This window comes from Ascidia mentula, chromosome 8 (genome assembly GCF_947561715.1).
Source record: "Ascidia mentula chromosome 8, kaAscMent1.1, whole genome shotgun sequence".
NCBI classification, from domain to species: domain Eukaryota; kingdom Metazoa; phylum Chordata; class Ascidiacea; order Phlebobranchia; family Ascidiidae; genus Ascidia; species Ascidia mentula.
Window position 1 is genome coordinate 17,732,777 of NC_138573.1, and position 23,248 is coordinate 17,756,024.

The following is a 23,248-nucleotide window of genomic DNA, read 5'->3' on the forward strand; positions in this document are numbered from 1 at the left end:
GCAAAATATGCACTAAAATCGCTATTTTAAAGCTTGTTTGTGGTGATTTTATCACTAGTGTGATTTGCGACAGTATATTCAAAGTTTTAGCTCATTCGATTTTAATGAACGGCGATTGGCAAAACACCTACAAAAAAGTCCCTGGTAAAGCTAGGTGTCTCCTGTATTAGTTAAAAAAGTAATGAAACAATGACTAGGTTTGTAAAAATGACAATTTGTGTTAATCGGTGGAGGTTGTTATAACAAAGTTGAGTCTCCGTCTGTCCCTGTTTCAACCTCACTATAGTATCGTAATTTTATGTGTCGCACAGTGACCACTATAACAAGAGCGACTTTTTTTTTTAAAGAAAGCAATCATATTTTTACGTTATTTCAAATCTTTGTTGTGCATTGTATTTGTGTTTAAATAAGCCGTTGTATGAAGTGCTGAATTGAGGTTCTGTGGGCAGTAAAGGCAAGTTGTAAAAGCGGCCCTAAAATATAAATATATATATATTCAGTATTCAATGGATTCTAGGCCAACCTCGATTGCAAGTCGCAAAAATAATAGGACAGAAAACTTACAAGCCGAAGCTTATAATCGAGTACATACGAAAAGAACACAGCTTTTTATGCATTCCAAAAAGCCGTTATCTACAACACGGAAGTTATAAATTTTGTAACAGGCAAAATTTGCATAAATGGGACTGAGGAAAGTGACTGATGTTTGTGACGGTGATTAATATGTGTGGATTAGGTACAAAAAGCTCGCCATAAAGTCACCGATGGGTTCCAACCTGGTATTTTACTTGGGTGTGTCCGCAAAACTCATGATTCTTATCAAGGACTAGATATTCCATGTAAGCTGTACTTCGACATTAGTAGTAGCAGCGTCTTAATGCTTCAATTAGGAATTTTTTGAGATTCCTAAACAAAAATTTTACTGCAAGCGAATACCAACTTTACTTTACAGCAGACCACAAAGTACTACGAGAAAACTGTCATTATAATATAGCTACCTATATGCCAAGTATGAGCCTTAACGGACAATGGGTGACGTAGAAATACGTAAAGGTTTTGCGTCAATAACTCATCTGCCATTGCTATTCGTAATTTATCACCGTGGGTAACAAAGCAGTACTACGAAAAAATGCGAACATCCGCTCAATAACATATTTGCTGGCGAATCTACCTGTGCCTTTGCTAATGTATTTAACTAACCGTTGCAGCGTTTAAGGCGCAGAGAGGAGCTTCATAAATAAATGACTAAATTAAGCCGTTTAACGACCACTGCTCCGCTGAAGTTTCCTCATTAGTGACTGTAAACGTAAAAGATAGGGCCTATGGCTATTAATTATCTAAATTTACCGTTATTAGTCACTGCAATTGTATCGACCTTCCATTCAACTAACCACAATCGTTTTCATTTGTGCGTCGGTATATAAGATACGCTGGATTCAAACATGTCTATAGAGTTTGTTACGTGTTTATGTGTAGGTTATGTTTTAATGCCGTTTAGAATTACTCGTTCTAGTGACAATTATTTCAATGCTTAAAGTGTGGTTGATGGAAAATAAAAGAGCATTCATAGAGAGTAAAATATGCAATAAAATCGCTATTTTAAAGCTTGTTTGTGGTGATTTTATCACTAGTGTGATTTGCGACAGTATGTTCAAAGTTTTAGCTCATTCGATTTTAATGAACGGCGATTGGCAAAACACCTACAAAAAAGTCCCTGGGAAAGCTAGGTTTCTCCTGTATTAGTTAAAAAAAAGTAATGAAACAATGACTAGGTTTGTAAAAATGACATTCTGTGGTAATCGGTGGAGGTTGTTATAACAATGTTGAGTTTCTTGGGTATATTTGGGCATGTGGCTTTTTATAATAGTAAACATCATGTGCCAGTTGTGACTTTATTATGTTTAGCTTACCTTTATTAAGCTTAGAACAAGTAGACATTACCATTGCGTTTTTTGAACACCTATAAAATATATCATAACGAAATGAGTTCGACCGTTGGCACGCTGTGTGAATCCCAGCATTGTCGTATTTATGGCGCCGCATACAAGTGCCAATTTAATAATGTTCCGGGACATAGAATTTTTTGAAAATTGGTGTAGATGAGGCTTAGAACATGTAGATTACATTACCATTGCGTGTTTTGAACACATATAAAGTATATCGCAACGAAATGGGATTGAACGCGGCTACGCTGTGTGAATTCCAGCACTCGCGTATTTCTGACCCTGCAGACAAGTGCCAATGCGATAATGTACCGGGCCATAGAGTTTGTTAAAAAATGGTGTAGATGAGGCTTAGAACATGTTAAAAAATATTGGAGACCTTGTGATTAAATGTATGTTATTACAAGTAAGGTTCACAGGCTTCGCAGCCAAGGCATTGCAGCGAAGCTGGATCAGCCACATTTCCCGACAAGTCGGAGCGAGATCTGAAAAATCAAGCTCCCGGTGAGGTTTGAACTCGCGACCCTGGGCTAACCAGGCCAAACGCTCTACCAACTGAGCTACAGGAGCTCAGTGGCTTCACGGGGTATATTGTGGCCAAGGTAAACTGGTGCGCAAGCGCACAACTAGTCAGGCTACCTTCACATGCGTAGAGGATCTCCACCACCGTAATCAGACAAATATTAGAGCTGTGATCGCCAAATATAAAGGGCCTGCGCCGTGGGGCGATCCTGCCTTGTTATGCGAAAGCATGGCATTACTTCTTCGTCATTACAAGTAATTCTTTGTTTTTGTGACGAGTTAATGCATAATTTGTGTGGACGCATTCGTTTGAAGTCCTGTTCACTCATGCGTGAAATAATTTCAATTTTAATCAATTTCCATTTCGCCGAAATGACGGTGGTCAAAATTTGGTTCCTGTTTTGTGGTTTCTTTAAGTTACTTTTCGTCTGTTTAGCATTAAATGGTTTAATGCCACACTTTTTATGCATGTCGTTTTTACATTACACGTTCATTGTGTAGTAGTGTTTTTGTGTTTCAGGATTTTCGTTAATTCTCTGTCTGCTGATTTTTAAAGAAATATGGAATTGCATGTATTTCACACTTATAAACTTAGGACCAGTAGAGATGAAGCTGATGTCATTGGCAGTGGTAGTTTTGGAGTGGTCCGACGTGTTCACAATGAACAAATAGGAACAGGGGCAATGAAGATGTTCCGCATTACTGGAACTCCTGAAAACCAAGTCTCAGTTATAGACAAGTAAGTTTGGGTAAAATGTCCTATTCTAGGACTACCTTTATGGAACTGGTGTCTGTTTTTACTTTTAACGAGGCTTAGGGTTGGGGTAATAAATATCCACACTCACAATAACAACAAATAAAATATTTTGCATAAACTTATGCTGTGTAATATGTGGCTATGCAAACACCTCGATTGATAAAAAAAAGGGTGCTTTATACAATATATCAAAGAAACAAATTAAGACTTAAATTATTATCAATGCAGAGCCAAAAAGGAAGCCAAACTATTGATGTACATCAACCATGAAAATGTTGTACGCTGCCATGGGGTTGCAATTTGGTCCAACTATTTTGCGGTGGTCATGGATTGCATGGAAGGGGGTACAATGTATGATTTTCTTAGCGATAACAGTGTCCCGCAAATCCCCTTCAAGCTGCGTTTTCGGATGATGCATGAGCTTAGCAAAGCTCTGGTTTACCTTCATCACTCAGCAAGTGATCAGAGGGTTGTCCATGGTGACCTGAAAACAAAGAATATCTTCCTAACATATGACCTGCATGTTCGCCTTGGAGACTTTGGGGCTGCAATATTGGCAACGATGACATCAGATCGAAGCACCCAAGTGGCTAGGAGCACTAACTCTACTCACACAATTCTCTATGCAGCACCTGAGTTTCTTACATCCATATATGGTGAAAGGAGAAGGGCAATGGATGTTTACAGGTATAATACACAGAAAATATTAGAATTATTTATTTCAGTGTTACAGTAAAATTGCAAAATGTTGTTTTTATTTCAGTCTTGGAATGGTTCTCTATGAAATGATAACACAAAAACCTCCATTTTTTGACATGGAATTAAATGCAGGAACAGAAAGAGCCCAAAGGATTACAGAGAAAATTATTCGGGGTGAAAGACCCTCTTCAAACCTCATAGAGGCAGTTCTTGACAACCTGCGTCAATCTGCAGATGAGACTTACCGTCATGTGTCAAGTTTGGAACCTAAGATAAAGGAATGTTGGGCACAAGAACCCAGTCTTCGGCCAACAACTGAATCCAGTGAGTTTAAGTAAATTTGTTTATTATTTTGTGAAAAAATTTTACTGTGACAGGGAATCAATTTTTTCTTCCTGCTGTGCAATTTTCTAAAATTTTGTGGTGTACTTTTGTTTTTTTTGTCATGACTTGTTTTGTATAATTTGAGAATTTTTATGGTTGACAGGCAGTTTTCTTTTCTCACAATTGCTTATATTTTTTTCCCAATATTTATGATTTAAAATTCATGAGCAATAAAATGAAAGTTTACACAGCTATTGTAAACAGAACACATCAAACTTTTAAGTAACTAATAATTTGTGTTCCATCTTTATGGTAAACATATTTAGTTGTTTGCAAACTTTGCAAATATTTACTTTTTCTCACAGTGGAAAAATTCTTTGCCGATATTTGCGGCGAGTTTCGAATAGCAGATGTGATTAAAGAGGCAGCAGTTGTTGTGAATCTTCAACATCATGGTGTGCCACAAGCAACCCCACAAGATCTTGTCACCATTGATCAGATTAACTTTTGACTTGAAACATAAATTCTTAACTGCGTATTTCCAACTGGCTGGGCCACATATCATTGAACTATATTTTGTCAATGCATGTTTTGTTAAAATTTCTAGCTTTTGTCTCAAAAACAAACAGTGCAAATTTATTGTGTAATGGAATCCCTTTATACTTACAAATAAGGGTTGTTGTTGCTACTTCTTTTAATACTTTTGCTTAACTTTGTCATAAATTGTGTTACAAGGTTCTATTTTTTTAATTTGGCAGCTATGTAAGGCTTTTTGTCATGCGGTTTAGTGAAATTGTCTTCAGAATTTTATATTTTGCTAATTTGTCATTTCATGAAACATGAATATCGCCATTACTTGTTTTTTATTGTCCTGCATAAAACAATCTTGAAGCACATGGGCATGTTGAACAATTGTTTTTTGATTCCTTCAGCATCTAAATGCTAAATATAATAAAAATTGTTCCATTAAGTTCACTTATCTTCCAAATTTGTACTGGTGCCTTTGAGATATCTGCTTTGGCACTTTTTCAGCAACTAAATTTGATGCCATTGCAGAAGAGTTGGAACTTACAAAAAAATGCAAATGAGTGGGTAGTTGAACGATTCATTTTTCTGCAAAATCCAGTTCTAATTTTTGTTGCTTTTTTTGTCCAAATATCGACTAACCAGGGGGGGGCAAATGCCTCCATGGGGTGGCTAAACCATTTTTCTAGTGACTAATTTTGTTTAAAATTTGTTGATCTGGAATGGATCTTTCATAAAATCACGAATGATTGGCCACTTAAACGATACATTTTTCCACAAATACAGCCTGAATTTTGTGCACCAATTTCACCATAATTATCAGCACCCACCAACAAGTAAGTACCTGATTGAAATAGCCCAAATCTGCACCAAACACCCTAAATTTCGCCATGTGTGCGACACGTATGTGCGCTCATTCAACCGAAAAATTGAGCCCTGTGCGTCACTGGTTTGCTCTGTGACGTGTCCTTTCCATTGTGACAAAGGTTTACAACCCCGCCACCGAAACTTGTTTTCATAGAAATACCAATATGCGTCCTTTAGTAGGTTTTATGTTCCACCGTCGGTGCCGCTTGCAAATAAAGTCCTTACAACGTACATACATTGTGTCTGTTGTACTTTGTTTCATTGGGATTCGTCTTCATCCCGCTCTTGCGTTTGATTTGTCAACAGAGGTTATCAACCTCAAAATTTAAACGACAGATTTGGTGATAATACATGAACTATTGCAATAACCACTACCTTTTGCCATTTTTGTGCGGCTGGCAATTGAGTAACTGCGGTATCTTTCGGAAAGAAATTGAAAGCTCGATTCCACTAAAGATGAATGGAATGATGTATTGAATCGAAAGTTTCAGCAGCAAAAAATCTGTTGACGTGTGTTTGAAAAACAATTTTGCAGCCTACGGTTGAATGAGAACTTCCGATGGTTGCAGAAAACGATGAGTGGTCTGACGACTTTAGAAAGTTTTAGTCGATTTGCAAAACATGACAACGAGTTACTGCGGAAAAGTTTGCGGTTTTGGAAGCATGAATGGAAAAGAATGTATTTGTACAAAATTGGGGGTAAAAATTTTCTCTTCAATATTATTTCACTACCAACAACATCCTTTTTTCTTGTGATCAGCTAGTGCCTGAATTTCCAACTCGATTGATTCGGCGACAATGTTTGCACCAGGTGGCGCCAGAACGTCGTATTTTTCTGCCATTAAAAGCCTGTAGAAAATAACGCTGTTTAGTAAACTTAATAGGGATCAAAAGTATTTGGTTTCTTACTTGGTTAGTAACTGAAACGCTTCTTCTACATTTTCTCCCGTTTTTGCGCTCACTAACGAAAATCCAGCTCCAATCTCTTCCGCCATCTTGCGGCCTGCTTTCCTGCTAATTTCGGGACTGCAGTCAAGTTTGTTTCCAATCAACATGACAACTGTGCGTGTTTTTGTTACCTAAAAAATGTCATGTATGTTTTCAGTGTAACTGGACCATAGCATGTCTATCCAGCTGAGCTGTCGCAGCTTAGTCAATAGAGCAGTGACTCGGTGTGTGGAGGGTCGTGAGTTCAAACCCAACTGGAAGCGTGATTCTTCGTATATCTCAATACTGGCTTTAATCTAACGTGGCTGCGATATAATTTAACCGCATACTTGATATTGGCAGACGTTTTTTGTAAGTTGGCGGCTGTGCTAAGTGGGCATAGTGACTTCAAGATGCACACGATATATGGCCACATGCGGAAGGAATTCTTAAACGTTCTGGTAGCATTTTTTCGTGGGTATATTAAGCCTTTAGAAGCTTCATCTACTAAAATCTTCTGAAAGTACGTTTTGATTTTTGTATAAACTTTAATATAATAGCGAATCTTATCACAAAGTAAATAGTTTTCACTGCAGAATCCAATGAATTGGACCGTATAGCGACATCACCACATACCGTTCACAGACGATTCGAGTTTCTTTTACAGAGCTTAGCTAAGATATCATCAAAATATACCTCTGCACAACTGATCCAATGACGCACATTTTTTATGCTTTTCTCGTTTGTGACGTCATAAATCATCATAATCCCGTCCGCTTTTCGAAAGTAAGATTTGGGGATGCTTCGGAAGCGTTCCTGTCCGGCCGTGTCCCATAATTGCAAGGTTGAAGTCCCGTTATCGGTGGTCACGTCTTTAGTTTGATAAGTGATGTCTGGAAACAGTAAAGTGTGAATGCAAATCATGCAAGTGAGTGGGAGGCGAAAAACACCACCTATAGTTATGCATGAACGATTTGGGATGTTTTTACTAAAAAGGTTCGAACATTTTTTCCAAGATAATTTATTGTTTGAGTCATGTTTCACTTCATCAATATAAAGTTATTTAACATTTATAAAAGCCAGTAAATGTTTATACACAAGCAATTGCACTCCAGAACAGCAACTTCTGCGATTCGGCAATGTTCACAAAAAAATTTGGAATGATCGTTTTATGCGCGCAAACCACCGCCTGCTTCTTTTTCTTCACTGGTAAATTCACAGAAGCACTAGCCAGCAAATGTTTTGTCTGTCATGATTAAACATTTTCACGTTTATGCTGTGGCTGACAATGGGGTGAATTTATCAATCACATCACACACGCACGCTCACCCAATGTGGGATTTCGATCGCCAGAAAATTGATTTTCACAAAAGCGTTGGATGAGACTCGTCTTCCCCACGTTTGAATCCCCGACCATGATTACTTTGTACGTGTCAGTCGCTGATTGGACGGCTGGTGTCTCTTCGTCACATTCATACTGGGGACTTTGCACTGCCAAGTTCTAAACGTAAAGGCCATGATCTCTGATACGTTCAGCGCCGCAGTACAAGAGTTAATACGCGTCAAAATTAGTTTTCTTTTAAAAATACGTTTTTAATCTAAGGCTTCATGCCAAGAGACAAAAATGGCATAAAATGAGTACCATGTTTGCATCATTGTGGCATTTCTCTCCATCGAGTAATCGTTGCCTGAAAAACATCCTTTTGTTAAAGAAGCAGCAGAAATTGGTTGGACTTTTCCATGGCTATATGCGTTATATGTTAGGCGCCCTCTCGGCTTAGTTGTAAATTATTAACGTTAAAAAAATTGCGGACAAATTTAAAACTCTTTGGGGTTCACTCAGCCAATTGGCAGATGCACGAAAAGGTGTCTCGACTCAATTGGTTTTAACGTAGACAAGTGTTTTGCTGGCAACTGTTTAACAACACTAAGCCAATTTTTGTAATTGAATTACCCTTTGTTGGTTTATCAAAGTAACCCAAATTTTTCTCTTATACGGGGGAAATATATCGTGTTTTAGAACGCATGAAAGTTTTATCCCAATTATTCAAGGTCATCTGTCCATTTATACGAACTTTAGGTGTTCCAGTTGGATGTCTGTTGAGGAATTATCTCGGAGGTTTTCCTGCTTTTGTGCAACCGCGTCTTGGAACTCGCGAACGATTTCCCTTTTCTCGATTTCGGCTTTCTCGTGCAGCTTTACACAGAGTTCCTGCGAGCGCTGCAGACTGTCCAATGACACGGAGAGTTGCATGTGTAGTCTGTGGTTTTCCTTTAAATCAATACATACATGTATTAGGCCTTTCTTAGGAGATGGAAACAGTTTCGGCCTACAAGGTCTCATCAGTGCAGTTGGTGATTGTGGCACTGAGGTAGCTTTAAAACTAGCACCTAAGGCCTAAACAGTACGTTCACCTGTCCGCATCTCTTAATCATAATTATGGCTCTTTTGCATATATATCTTATACTTTGACTTACATTCACTTACACAGTATCAAAAACTTTGTTACCGAAATTAATCAGTCTAATTATAAAAGAAAGAAACGTCTCCGAGGAGTGGCTAATACGGCTAAAATATTATTTTTACCCTATTGAATAAAGTGCAAACAGGGTTGGCGTGCTGACACGTATGCACATTTTCCACCACATTGTTGTACAGTTTTACCAAATGTCTGTTACCTGGAGCAAGTCGTCGTTTTCCACCTTCAGTTCGTTCTCTCGACAAGTTAACTCTTCGATCACCTTGTTAAGGTTTCGGATACTTTCGCTGCTCCTCTTCTCGCTTAAGTTTATGTCCGCCAGTTGGCGCTCGAGACCCCGTTTTCGTTCAGTGACGTCATCGAGTTCTTGTTGTTTCGCGTCGGTTTGTCGCCGTAACTCGTAGCGATATCTTTCTTCGCACTAAGGGTGTTAACGTGAACAACAACGTCAAGGTCAAGGTTAAGGTCTTGGTCAATAAGCTCAAGGTCAACAATGGCAGCGAGCATCGCTACGTTATAGGTGAAAACCGTAAATTATTGCGCAAAAATTTATTCAATATCTTGTGTTGAATTTTTTGATCTAACCTGCTGGGCGTAAATCTGATTACCAACATGCAAATTCCAGTTACTAGGTTTAAAATGACGTTGATCAGTTTAACACATCGTTGATGTAATAGAAAATACGTCACCAAGATAAATCAATAAATATTTTATGAGTGTTTACAGGCAGTTGCCAGGTAAATTCTATTCTACGGGCCATGTATCATCTAAATTGGAAATATTATCAATTACAGTTTTATGCTAAACATTCAGAACATTAAAAATGTATAAATCATGAAGCTTAACAAATCTTAAATGCAATTTCCCCCGTTATTTGCAACAGATAGATCACACGATAACCATATATAAAAAAAATTTTCTAGTTTAAATTAAGATATCTATGGATTTATTACATTTTGATCCACATAGAAACAAAACACCATCAAAGAAAAGTCAACTCCACCTCTGTTTTGATTCGTTCTCTTTCCTCTTCTAGAATCCGCTCAACATCAATGAATATTTGTTGCGCTTCACGTTCGCTTTGTTCTTTACTGAGAAAAAAATATGAAGGTTTTTGTCAACAGGTTGTCATAAACAGGATAAATTTTCACGCAAATGATTACGAGAAAAACAAAAAATACGATTTTTCGTGTGTTTTTCCGAAATTGGCACTTTCTTGTGCAAATGTTAAGTTAAGGATATTTTCTTTTTATATACTTTGTACATAAAGACACATAGCTCTGATTAACTTTTTTTATGGTCAGTGCGCTTTGGCCTTTACCGCATTACTGTGCACATTTATACCTGGCAGCGTCAGTAACGTATTGTTTGACAACGTAGGATTACTCTTTGCACGCCTATAATCGGGTTGCGTCGTAACCATAGAAGTGCATGCTCTACGGACAACTTGTAATTAGTTGTCCAGTGGTATAATTTACTGCATGTCAACATATGGCACCGACCACCACCATAAAGTTTAGAAAATGAACTTGGGTAGCAGGGTCTGTAATGTTTCGTGCAACCACAGCATTTTACCTTTTCAATGCGATATTTTTGTCCCCACGAATTCTGTCCATTTCTCTAACCGCGTTGTCAAGGAAAAATTCGAAAGTGTCGAGAAGTTCTGGTTCGTCGCGACGAAGATGCGTCCACAGACCTTGCAGGTTCTCCTGTCTGTAAAAGAGTGTTATACAGGTCGGAGTTTTTGGAAGTACCCGATAATTTACCCGAAATTCATCATATCGGTTATAAACTTGTTTCTGTCTGTTTTCCCGTCAAATGTAGGAGTTGTGTTTCAGTTCATGTGACGTAGATATGATTAACTATGCTGCCGTTCTGCACGACGAGCACCACAAATAATGTTTGTGTGTTTAATATAAATTTCCTTAGTTTTTTATTCTTACGGTTTGCGCATAAATGAACAACGGAAATAAAAAAAAATATTTGATGCTTTTTAGACTATAAGGGAACACCACAAACACTTTGGCGACCATTACGACACAAAAATGTTGGTGTAACCAGCAACCTTAAAAATAATATGTGGTTTTGAGTATGAAAGGCAATATTAAAAATCAACACCGATTTTTGACAAGTAACTCTTTAAAACATGCCCCAAGTATCTGTTAAGTTAAATGTAAAGCTATGATGAATCGTTTGTGATAACATTAGGTTGTACGAAACCTATAACACCCAAAGTCATTATTTGCTTTCATTACGAACTGAACGGCAACCGTTAGACGCAATCAAACAGTCGTAATATCATTAGGGGACTCGCAAAAAGAAGACATTTACTCAGTGATTTACAACTTGCGAAGGGACGAGTATAATTTCGACCTCGTGTTGTCGATCGATGACACCTGATTTGCCAACTCGATCTACACAGAGCTTTACTTAACTCACCTTTGAAGCAAGGTCTCCGCTTTAATTGTGTTTAGGAATTGCATCCACTCTTCTTGTTCGCTGTCATAGCCCTCGCCTTCGTAAAACGTGTCATCTTCGTACGAGTACATCTTGGTCGCATATCACACAGTATGGTGGACTACGCTCCAGAAATTACCCAAAAGTCCTTCAAATTTAATCAAAAGTATATGGTTAAAATCTTATCGCATACACGCAAAGGCAAAACAAAAAACAGTTTTCAGTGAAATTTCAATTCAATAAAAAAATACGTTGGCCAATTTCTTTTCATGCAGATTCTTTTTCTTCTGCCGTTGTTTCGAGCAAGACATTTGCGCTTGCGTTATTTAACTCTTATGTGTTTGCTGTTTTGAAACGCAATTTCCTATATCCCTGTCAACGACGTTATAAAATTGCGACAGTTCCTTGCACAAAGCCCTGTAAAATATACCTGAATAATCCTTAAAAAGTATCTAAACTTTGCAAAGTTAATTGTAAGAAGGTGTGTGTCACTACCTGGTGTCAGCAGTAACTTAAAGTCGGATACGATTCTCTGAGTGGTTTACGCTGCATATTGATCGCAACCTTATCCACGAAAACAACACGCACATTAGTATGAGAAAACTCCAAGCGAAGAACACGCGAACGATCAGGCCGAGCTGAGAAGTGGCGGGCATTCTTGCAGTACCATTGATTTTTACTTTCCTGTGCTCTTGGACCACCTCTCCCCGGGGTTGGCGGCCCGTCATTAATATTGCATTGCGGCTTCCTAGCGCCACGTTTGTCGTACGAGCAGTTTAAACTTGCCAAAGATGGGCAACAAAGATGAACTTTGGTAACACGTAGGCCTAACAGCCATTTTCGGTTTCGTGTAATGGTCCATGTATTTTAGTTCACTCGTTTTCTACTTTCAGCTGCCATATGTAACTATGATTGTGATTACATAAAACTTACAGACGCGGTTCTATTTTTGCTTTGCAATCAAAGATTTAAAATTTAAAATTTTTGGTACTACACAATTTTTAAGCATATAGTGTCTTTATTGCCAGTGCTATGAGGTGCATTTGCATTTTTTATAGCAGAAGAAATAAACCCTAACAACATATTTGCACTTTGCCCGTAAATGTTCTCCGACTCCAAATGAGACCACCAATGCGACCAGTCATGCAAACTGTCTATTTTGTATGCCAATAAAGTCACGAAGGGATATTGAACAGGCTGCAGTTAGACAATCACAACGTTTTTCTACAAATGTTAAAATCACCAAATTTCTACATTTTTTTTTTATAAAACCATGATTTTTTACTTCTCATGTGTAATCCAAGTGATGCAATCGCAATCGTTTGGGTAACTCATTAATACGACGTGGTTTGGTTCTGATTGTGCAATAAGTGGAAATTATCAGTTGGTTTCACACAAGTCAAACTAAACTGCTGTTCGTAGATTTAAAATCCCAGCTCTGCATGGATTTTATTAGTCCAATCAACGATTCCGAAAGTCTATTTATTGTCATTAAAAATTACTTCCCAATTTTATTATTGCAGCTAAAATATGCAAGTGACTTGATCGAACCGTTGTGATTTTACCACCAGCTGTTTATCTCCGTTCAACACGTGACAAAAAAATTGCATGGAAATGTCTGAGAAGTTATTCAGCGATAAAAATTGGCAAAATATTTTATTTGATAAAGATGGTTATCCAATTTACTTAACCATATGATGTCTTAACTTAGCTCTATTGTAAAAGGACGTTAGTCATCTAAGACCTAACCTTGACCAGAGAAAGTCAATCACGAGAATCGAAGATATCTATCTGTCCAAAAAATATTACGAGACTCGAAGATATCTGTCCAAAAAAATGTGCCAGAGTTAGTTTTATACTACCTCTGTCATTTAAAATACGAATAACTACGTTTTGTCTTTAAAACAACGTTAAAAAGCAACTATATCAGTAATTACATCAGAATTACAGAGCTTCTAAGTGAGAACATATTCTTTATACAAAAACTTTATTGATGTACGATAGCTTTTATTGCAACATCACAATTTTTGTCGTACAGGCTTTACACTTTGTTTAAATCCTGTAGTTTTGTTGTAGTAAACATTTCATATCACTAAGCGGATTTTAGTTTTACTTTAAAACACAAAAGTTTGTCTGTGAGGCGTTTTGTGAAAAACTGCTTACAGCGCATCATTTAAAGATGTCAGAAGAAACTGCCGCAGATCGAAACGTGGAAATATGGAAAATTAAGAAACTTATCAAGAGTTTGGAAGCAGCAAGAGGGTAAGAATTCTGACCATTAGGTTGAAAAAAACATTATCAAGATATTTGATGTTAAAGAAACTAAAAATGGTTTTACTGTGCAATATCACAAGTACAAAAGTGTTTATTTTGATCTTTTTGGGGAAGCAGTGAAATGGGTAAAAAGACAACTTATGTTTTCATACATTTTAATAGAAATGGAACCAGCATGATCTCCCTTATCATTCCACCTAAAGATCAAGTTTCCAGAGTTGCCAAGATGTTAGCAGATGAATACGGAACAGCCTCTAACATTAAAAGCAGAGTAAATAGGCTTTCTGTGTTGGGTGCCATCACATCAGTACAACAGCGCCTAAAGCTGTACAACAAAGGTATATTTGCTTTTGGATGTTTCATGCCACATGTAATTGTAAAATTATATTCATTTAAATTAACTACCACAACAGGTATATAAAATATTGCCAATGTGATTTTTTGACTAAATTACCATGGCAACCCAGTTTAGTTAAAGTTTAATCCGAACACAAATATGACTATTTGTTTTGTAGTTCCAGCCAATGGACTTGTTGTGTATTGTGGAACAATTGTGACTGACGAAGGAAAAGAGAAGAAAGTAAACATTGACTTTGAACCATTTAAACCAATTAACACGTCCTTATACCTTTGTGACAACAAGTTCCACACTGAGGTAGATGTATAATTTGTATATCTTGTTCCTCCAAGTAAACAAAATCACTGCAAATACATGTCAGAATTTGCCTAAAAACATTTTTGTTTTACTAAATCTGATTGCCATGACCATATGTTTTGTTGTTGAATATATTGTTAATTATATTCTAAAGTTATATCCACCTTATTTGTACATTATGCTATTTGATGAAGTAAACATATCTAATAAAAATGACCTCCTGTCCTAGACAATATTGTGAAAACATGGGTGTCTGTTTAGGCTTTGACAGCGTTACTCTCCGATGACAATAAGTTTGGCTTCATCATAATGGATGGAAATGGGGCACTTTTCGGAACTTTACAAGGAAATACAAGAGAAGTTCTCCACAAGTTCACAGTAGACCTGCCCAAAAAGCACGGTTAGTAACAAACAGTGTAATTCTATGTTGAAACCTGCTCATTGGAAAGCAAAAATTTTTTTTTTCTTAAATTATGTTTATACGAAGCAATTCAAAAATTGTTTTTTGTTAGCACTCATTACAAGATGAGCCTTTTTACTTAGGTATTGTCGTTTAAATGCAGTATTTTTTTAGAACCCAATGCCAATCAATTTCTTTTGTAAATACATGCTATGCAAAAACTTAATGAAACCACAAAGTAGTTCATTTCTGAAATTAATTTCAATCTGCATTTTTTGAAAGATAAATTTTGTTTCAAAAAAATGTACAATTTTTTGTGCAATTGTTACATATATATACCTTGTTATTGTTGCACATGCTCTTCACAAATAATAATTTATATTACAATTATATTTCAACTTAGATATAACCAGTATATATAAATAAAAAAATAATCAAAATGTATATACCAGTTAATACCAAACTCATCAACACGTAATCGAGCCTACAATTTCCATCTTTAAAATATGTTCACCTTTCAGGAAGAGGAGGACAATCAGCTTTGCGTTTTGCTCGTTTGAGAATGGAGAAGCGGCACAACTATGTACGGAAGGTTGCCGAAACCGCTGTAACTTTGTTCATTACCAACGATCGCCCAAATGTGACAGGCCTTATACTGGCAGGTTCTGCTGATTTCAAAACTGAACTTAGTCAGTCTGACATGTTTGATCAGGTATGTAGAAGAACAACATATATTGTGGTGGAATATCTGATTTGTTTGAATCGGTTTGCCCACAGTTTGTAAATGTTACAACCAAACTTGAATGTGTGCAGTTGAAGGCTGGGTGTCGTTTATTTTTTAGTAACATGTTACATGATTAGGATTTTGGAGCATGTATATATACCAAATTGAAATGGCTAGAGTCTGTTCCAAGTGTAGTAGTTTGGCTTGAAAGTGATGTGCACAGGCCCAGCTGGTTAGCCAAGGGATATTTTTAGCTTGGGTTTTACCCAAGTGTTTATTCCTGCTTTTTAACTTGTCATCTCTTGTGTTTGTCCAAACCTTCACAGCATATTAATCCACAGCTCATAAATAGTTGCCCATTGTCTTAGTTTGTTATACAACAATGTGAATAGTGATGAATTAACAACTCCCTCCCCCTCATGGTTTTAGCCAAAGTCTGTGTGGATTAACATTTACCTTTGCTTCCATTTGTTAACTGTTGTACCTCATTTTTCACTTTATAGAGACTGCAAGCAAAAATTATAAAACTCGTAGATGTGTCGTACGGTGGAGAAAATGGCTTCAACCAAGCCATTGAACTTTCTGCTGAAGTTCTTTCCAACGTAAAGTTCATCCAAGAAAAGAAACTGATTGGTGAGGAACTGATAAATGCTTCTTTCATATATTCCTTGTTTCTTCATTGTTTCGGAAACACTTTTCAGGGCGTTACTTTGATGAAATATCTCAGGACACTGGAAAATTTTGTTTTGGTGTCAATGATACCCTTAAAGCTTTGGAGATGGGTGCAGTTGAAACCTTAATTGTTTGGGAAAACCTTGATACCATGAGATACGTCTTGAAAAACCATAGCACTGATGGTAAGATGAATCATTATACAAATCTCTTGTTTATTCTGCAACGAAGAATGGACTTTGGTTAATTTCTTGCTTTGTAGAGGAAAAGATTTTATACCTTCGACCTGATCAAGAAAAAGATAAAACACATTTCACTGACAAGGATGTGAGAATTTTTTATCTGTGTTTGTTGCATTTTTAATCCATAATGTTTTTGGCGTTTTGTTGTATGCATATTGATAATAGCAAAACTTATTTTATTGATTTTTTTCTCTGATGATTCTTTGTTTTGTGCAAAACTGTTGAATTTTTATTTTGTTCAAATCAAAGAATATTGTATAAAGGTATATAGAGAAAACGTCAAAAAATTGACTACAGGAATCAGCCTTTGCAAGTCGGTGACCGACGGATCTGTCTTTACGAATCAATATAATTCCTAGAGCTCCAAAGGGAGTAAAAGACGATCAGCGCCAGAATACGATGTTTATTTCACAGAAATATTAATTTCGCCTATTTGGCATCTTCAGTTTCTGTCTTTTTAAAAAAAATTTTATTTTTTATTGCTATTCTGTTTTAGACAGAAACTGAAGATGCCAATAGGCGAAATTAATATTTCTGTGAAATAAACATCGTATTCTGGCGCTGATCGTCTTTTACTCCCTTTGGAGCTCTAGGAATTACAAATACAGGTATATGCGTAAAAACTCTTAACACAGACTTCCTTTTTTAGACTCAAGTTGAAATGGAGATGACTGAGAGTTGTCCTTTGCTTGAATGGTTTGCAAATAACTACAAAAAGTTTGGAGCAACGCTTGAGATTGTGACTGATCGATCTCAGGAGGGATCTCAGTTTGTTAAAGGATTTGGTGGAATTGGTGGTAAGGTTTATTTACTTTATGTATTGGTTACAGCCTTACTCTGTATGTCACAAATGTTTTTATAGAACCAAAAATAATCCATCATTGGTTATTTTTTAATAAATTACTACTGATGCTGCCAGACATGTTTTATTGCTGCAATACGGCTCTGCTGGCAATAATTATATTATGTCGATGTTTACTTGTCTAAGGTTATGATGTGACATACCTGCAAATATGTCCATATTTTATCCGGAAGTGTCTGCATCATGTTACCATGACAAATTTTAGCACCTAGTTTAAAATCTTAACTTGAAACTATTCAAAATGTTTGTGAATTGCAGGCATGCTGCGTTACCGCATAGACTTCCAAAGTCTGGAGTTTAACGAAGATGATGACGATTTTTTTAACGAATACTAGAAGTTCAACATATTGCCAGGGCACCAGCAGTGCTTCCCAAGTCCCAAGTGTACAGTTGTGGGTGTTGCTGAAGTGACCAACAGTTTGGTAAATCTTGATGCAGTTGTTATGACCATGCCTGGAAAAAGCCTTCCATTTGAAACAACTGCTCTTGTGTATGTTTTAGTTAATTGTATTGGTGTTTTAAGTGGTTTTCATGTCACAGATCCCTAAATTTAACATTGTTTTTTTTGTCTTTTTGCAAAAATCAGTTCTCCTTCTCCAGGGGTTGCTTTCTGTTTAGTTAATACTGCACATGTGACGTTTGTATATGTGCTACTTGGCAGCATTTAATATATTTATTAAGAAATGGAACAGACCAATTTATGTTATGGTTATGCACTCCTTAACTACCAAAACTAGCTGTGCATTGAAAAATATACTGCATTCAACTGTTTCGAATAGTGGAATTTTTATTAAGTTTCAATAAATAAAACTTTCAAGAAGTAAAAAGGACCATCATCAGGCTGCGTTTGTGAAACAACAAGTTCATTTGAATAATTTACACTTTTTGAAATAATTCTGCACAATATCTTTTTGGTATGGTTTGATGACCAAACAAGTTGGTGTATTTTCTGGTTGCTCAATCCAAAGCTTGTGGTCAATATTGTTTTGTTGAAGGGTTGCACCTAGTGCTCTCAATTGGTCTTCGTCCTTGGCCTAAAAAGAAATTGCCTGGTTTACAACATATTAGTGACTCCAAACTCTTTTGAATTGTTAAGAGTTTAAATTTATACCCACATGGCAACAGTCACAAAAACATTTTACAGACCTCCAGAACCACTTTCCGCATGTTATCCATGTCTTTCGTGTATTCAATTACATTTTGATCATCTCTGTAAACCCACATTACAGCAGTACAAGCATGGCACGCTTGGGCCACCAGAGCCCCAACGGGCCAGTTTAAGACTCGAAACAAATCTCCCCTTAGTATTACATATTGCACTAACGTACTGCCCATGCTATTCAACTGCAAACAAATATAATTGCACTAATTCACCAAAAACGGTACAGCTGGGGTTTTGCAAGTGATATAATATGGCTCTGTGCATTTATTTTTGCAAATAATACACAAATTAAGACATTTCTTTTGCAAAAAGCCTTTGCCAATTTCAACAAAACTTTTTGTCAAACAGGAAGTTTTTTGCCAAATACACCAAAACACATTTTTCATACAGAAAAATATTTCGTGTTACAGATTCCTTTATCAGTTTATATGTTAAAATAATAAAATGAACTTAATGGATGGAAAAAATTCTTGTCACGTTGTACATAATTGTTTTGTTACATACAGCTATACTAATGCAATGCTCAAATTAAAGCAGTGAGATTTTGTAACTTCAAGCAACACAGAAAAGTTAAGGCAGAACACTCAAACACCTTTAACTTTCAACTTATGTATATTTGTACACAAATATATTTGAAAAAAAACAGTTAAATAAGAAGCTTGTACAGGTAAAGTCATTTATTTTGGGGTTCAAGCTTGCTGGATTATTGATACATCTAACATGCAAAAATGTGCTCTACACATTGGACAAGTGGCAAAACTTCCAAGCCAAGTTTGCGGACTTGACTGATCTTGCCTGCTTGCATACCACCGACCCATACATTCCAAACACCACAAAGGGTTACAGTTACATCTTTCACAATCGCCTTCATTATCTTCAGCACATTGTTTGATCAGTTTAACGCCTGCAGGTTTTTGATCGCAGCCAATACAATTGCTCAATTGCAGGCTTCTGTCCACCAAATACAAAGGATTCTTCAACACTTGATCCCGAAACGCCTCCAGAAAAAGTTCACTTGATGTACGATGGATGGTCAAACTAGGATTTGCCTGAACTTCCACTTTCAATTTAGCCTTGAATTCTGTGTAATCCATTGACATAATTCGAATTCCAAAGGGTTTGTAATTTTTCAATGGCTGAATGTTAATCCTCACATACTGTACAGTTGTCATGGAATTGGGTGAAACATGATATTCCTCTGTTTTTCCCACACTGAGACGAACGAAGTCTTGATGCACGAATGCAACATCATATGGTCCAGATTTTATTATCCAGTTGTCTGTGACTATGAGAGATGAACTGCTGCTAGGCCCACTGGTGTATTTGTCAATGCTACGGAACTCAGAATTTATTGCTGTTGCAAGTTCCTGCCATGACTGGGAATAAAGACACAGGTTGCGAACTATTGGATGGTTCGCCCAATTGTTCATGTACCAGTAAAATATCAAAGTAGCGGCAGCAAGGAATATTGCAACTGCGACGTAAAAATAAATTTGCCACCCAGTATGGATTGCCCATTCTGAGATTTCCAAAAAATCCAATCCGGATTCTCCGACGAAGGTCATTCCAATGAAGTAACCTTCAAAGAAAATAAGTTATTTACACCTAACTGACATTTACAGTGTGGTATATGATAATAAGCACACCTCTTCCATGGTGTCAATAAAGCTTGTCCTGTATTAATGCTTTCGAATCACATACCAGTCAAACGGAACTTACCCAATGGAAGGCTGGCATGGAATATGATTGTTGTGGAAGTTCTTCTGATGTGATAATTAACAAAGTTTGTCATCTCACTTCCCAGCCAACTTGAAAATATGCTTTGTATCGTAAAACCGGCGGATTGAAATTCAGTTGGTGATACAACAAAACAAAATGCCACCAGCCAATAAAACAACGAAAAGGCAATTGCTGGACTTATGGTCCAAGCCATACTTAATTCTTCAAAAAAAACCTGCTCAAGCAGCAAGAACAGAAGATGAATAACGTTGAGCAACATATTACGACTAATTTGCATGTCACACGCATGCATGCACAGTATTTCTACAACTTATATTAGCCTATGTGTTACAATCTCAGTATTAACAAATCGTAACCTAATAAAAAAGCTCGTTTTATTGAACGCGGGCTTATGTAGTAATAGTACAATTACTCGCGCGAACATTACTTTGCCCCACATTAACCCTGTCCTTTAATTACCTCAACGCTCTCGTTTGTCGAAGTCGAACGTCCGATGATAACAAGAGAATCGTGTCGTGTTTCGATTTCCTTTTTTTATTTTTCTCTCATGCATATTATGCTCACAACGATTGCTGCTGTTTAATGGACCCATTTTTTTCAGGAATTCGATGTTATTTTCTTTAAATTGTATTTACTGTAGGTATAACTTTTTGTTTAGCTAGCTACACATAGCACTCTGGAAGAGAGACACCTTAACCGCACGCGGCTCTTTAATTCCTCTGTTCTACTTCTGAATCAATAAGCAGCAAGGTCCTGGCCCCACGAGAGGGGGGTGGGGGGTGTACAAATAGTGCGGTGCATCGGGGCCTGTGCAATTGCAAAACTAGGGAGCCTACGAACACCATTGTTTTCTCAAAACTAAGAGATTGTAAATGCTGTGTTCCACTTAAAAAATTATGTAATCTCCAAAAGAAAAGGTCCTTGCATCGGCACATCTTTCTCTCTCAGGGGCCCTGGCAAGGTCATTGGTAAAAAAACGAGTATGTGAATAAATGATTGATCAAACGCTTCCAGTTCACTTGGACAAAATATAAAATAGGTTTTGCAGCAGTGAGCACATTTTAGTTTTTGAAACGGGATCCAACTGCCTCCTTGTATTTCTTAATTGCATAGAATCATTTATTTAGGAACTTGCAAAAAATAAACGCAATTTATTCCTTTAGTAGTCATGAATTTATCAACTTGGAAAAGACCCGTGCTCAAGTTGCACGAACGAAGTTCCCAACTTCGTTTTCATTTTCCTGTTTATGGATGTAGTCCGTAGAATTAACGCCCGACTCTTGAATTCGTGCCAAGGCCCTGATAAAAGAGATTGAAACAATTCGGCCAGAAAACATAAAATAAATGGTCAAACCTTTTTCTATGGGACCTCAAATTATCATCAGTTGGAAAAAATCTTCGATTAGATTTTGATGGTGGCGGCTTATCTCTGAAAAGTTCATTACAGACAAAACTATCCAGTTCCCTTTTTATCGCAGGGAAGGAAGACACCCCTTCCTGAATCAGTCCACTAATTTTTAATATTATTCTTCTGTCAGTGGGTTGGAATGAGCCTGCATCCTAGTAAAGCATTGCAAGCTTTGAAAACCATTTTGTTTGAAATAATATATTTTAATTTCATTATTTTCTGGTGTACCTGCCCAACCACATGCCCTGTATGAGAATCGTCTGCCGGAAAGGAAATTTGATATAAATGCTCTTGAGTTATTTCACTACTTTGGTGGCGAAAATCAAAAAGAATTTGTTTGTTGACTTCCACCCTCTTTCTTCTTGACAGTGAAGCTGCGTACTGAGCAAAAAAGTGATATTAGTTTCAATTATTCTCAAAAAATCACTTAAATTCTCAGCAATGATAATTGTTTTGCATTCTACTGCATAATAAAGGAATTATTTTTTAACTTTGCAACAAATGGTTTCCTGCTGTAAGAATCTCAATGGCAAAAAAATCAAACAAGAGTTAACCTGATATTGTGGAAATTGTACTAAATGTGACACAGCAATAGAAGCTTGGCAGTTGCCTTTTTTGGACTCTACAGTTCGCTTGTACTTGCGCTTTTCCGGTTTATTTTCTGCATCAGGCTTTTTTGCAATATCCCTGCTTCTGCTATGCTGACAATACCATCTTGAATACCCCACAATAACATATGGATTTCCTGTGACAGTGTCCCAATGCAATAAGCTTTTTGTTGTGTCTAAAATACAATTTGAAAGCTATGTAGAAAATTGCTAGTAATAAAATACATTAATCTAAAAAAAGGCCTGCACCATAGCTTTTGTCCAGAACTTGCAGAAACTTGGTAACAGTAGATATCTCATATTCCTCAATGATTTCCAAAACTTTTTCAAACGAAGAGGTAAACTTGTATACAAAAAACATTCTTATTGTTTTCATGCATATTGAAATATGGTAATAAATCATATTTACCAGTTTAAATGTGTTTGTGCCACATTTTCCATCTTCTTCATCCACAACTTCAACTATCATGGGATTCTGTGATGCATTTTCTTCTGGCTGATCAACGTCAATTAGACAAAGGATTTTACTGGGCTGATTAAGTTCCATGCTTGTTACTTGGTTGGTTTAAAGCAACCATACAGATACAATTTCCGAAATACAACATCATATGTAGAAAGTTTACCAAAGAACTTGAAAATGTAAATAAAGAAATTATGACAAATGTGAAACCCCCAGCAGTGTAGTATGGAATGTTTTTTTATTTAGTTGCGTAAAATTTTTGACTTGTTTACAAATAAAACGCACAAAGTACAAAAAATATGCACCGAAGCTGAAATAGGACGTTACATGTTATAACTCTCGACTGTCACCTACCGCATACTGTTTCATAAACTTCTAATCGCAATGTGGGGCTAAACGCACTAAGTTTCATAAAAATCTTATGAAGACAACTGTCGACATATTAATTCGTATTTTCACGTGTCACGAAACTAACTAAATCATGGTTTTGTACGGATGTTAAATGTTGGGGTTTAACGTATGTTATTTGTTTTTTCAATC

General features: G+C 36.7%; 6 protein-coding genes across 6 annotated transcripts; 2 read left to right on the top strand and 4 right to left on the bottom strand.

The window, feature by feature from the left end:
• The first annotated feature begins 2,973 nt into the window (after window positions 1-2,973).
• LOC145911430 (uncharacterized) lies at window positions 2,974-5,857 on the top strand. The gene is made up of 4 exons (XM_082998756.1): window positions 2,974-3,204; window positions 3,451-3,909; window positions 3,986-4,245; window positions 4,611-5,857. Exons 1-4 carry the CDS (start codon window positions 3,026-3,028, stop codon window positions 4,754-4,756), a joined length of 1,044 nt encoding a protein of 347 aa, XP_082854882.1. The 5' UTR covers window positions 2,974-3,025; the 3' UTR covers window positions 4,757-5,857.
• A 508-nt stretch (window positions 5,858-6,365) lies between these two features.
• LOC145912297 (uncharacterized) lies at window positions 6,366-11,593 on the bottom strand. The gene is made up of 10 exons (XM_082999719.1): window positions 11,484-11,593; window positions 10,620-10,757; window positions 10,048-10,135; window positions 9,244-9,465; window positions 8,640-8,836; window positions 8,207-8,252; window positions 7,894-8,065; window positions 7,261-7,457; window positions 6,547-6,716; window positions 6,366-6,486 (listed from the first exon to the last, which is right to left on the bottom strand). The coding sequence occupies exons 1-10, from the start codon at window positions 11,591-11,593 to the stop codon at window positions 6,366-6,368; spliced, it is 1,461 nt and encodes a 486-aa protein (XP_082855845.1).
• A 1,950-nt stretch (window positions 11,594-13,543) lies between these two features.
• On the top strand, window positions 13,544-18,100 carry LOC145912527 (eukaryotic peptide chain release factor subunit 1). The gene is made up of 10 exons (XM_083000022.1): window positions 13,544-13,763; window positions 13,938-14,113; window positions 14,291-14,430; window positions 14,692-14,830; window positions 15,352-15,542; window positions 16,058-16,187; window positions 16,256-16,411; window positions 16,489-16,553; window positions 17,118-17,265; window positions 17,589-18,100. Exons 1-10 carry the CDS (start codon window positions 13,681-13,683, stop codon window positions 17,663-17,665), a joined length of 1,305 nt encoding a protein of 434 aa, XP_082856148.1. The 5' UTR covers window positions 13,544-13,680; the 3' UTR covers window positions 17,666-18,100.
• Window positions 18,101-18,179: 79 nt separating this feature from the next.
• LOC145912529 (putative peptidyl-tRNA hydrolase PTRHD1) lies at window positions 18,180-18,678 on the bottom strand. Its single transcript, XM_083000024.1, has 2 exons — window positions 18,477-18,678; window positions 18,180-18,364 (listed from the first exon to the last, which is right to left on the bottom strand). The coding sequence occupies exons 1-2, from the start codon at window positions 18,663-18,665 to the stop codon at window positions 18,194-18,196; spliced, it is 360 nt and encodes a 119-aa protein (XP_082856150.1). The 5' UTR covers window positions 18,666-18,678; the 3' UTR covers window positions 18,180-18,193.
• Window positions 18,679-18,738: 60 nt separating this feature from the next.
• LOC145912528 (E3 ubiquitin-protein ligase TM129-like) lies at window positions 18,739-20,445 on the bottom strand. The gene is made up of 2 exons (XM_083000023.1): window positions 20,212-20,445; window positions 18,739-20,071 (listed from the first exon to the last, which is right to left on the bottom strand). The coding sequence occupies exons 1-2, from the start codon at window positions 20,423-20,425 to the stop codon at window positions 19,182-19,184; spliced, it is 1,104 nt and encodes a 367-aa protein (XP_082856149.1). The 5' UTR covers window positions 20,426-20,445; the 3' UTR covers window positions 18,739-19,181.
• An 894-nt stretch (window positions 20,446-21,339) lies between these two features.
• Window positions 21,340-22,873, bottom strand: LOC145912226 (uncharacterized). Its single transcript, XM_082999638.1, has 6 exons — window positions 22,658-22,873; window positions 22,498-22,591; window positions 22,195-22,424; window positions 21,869-22,021; window positions 21,587-21,792; window positions 21,340-21,531 (listed from the first exon to the last, which is right to left on the bottom strand). Exons 1-6 carry the CDS (start codon window positions 22,793-22,795, stop codon window positions 21,432-21,434), a joined length of 921 nt encoding a protein of 306 aa, XP_082855764.1. The 5' UTR covers window positions 22,796-22,873; the 3' UTR covers window positions 21,340-21,431.
• Between the last annotated feature and the right edge of the window lie 375 nt (window positions 22,874-23,248).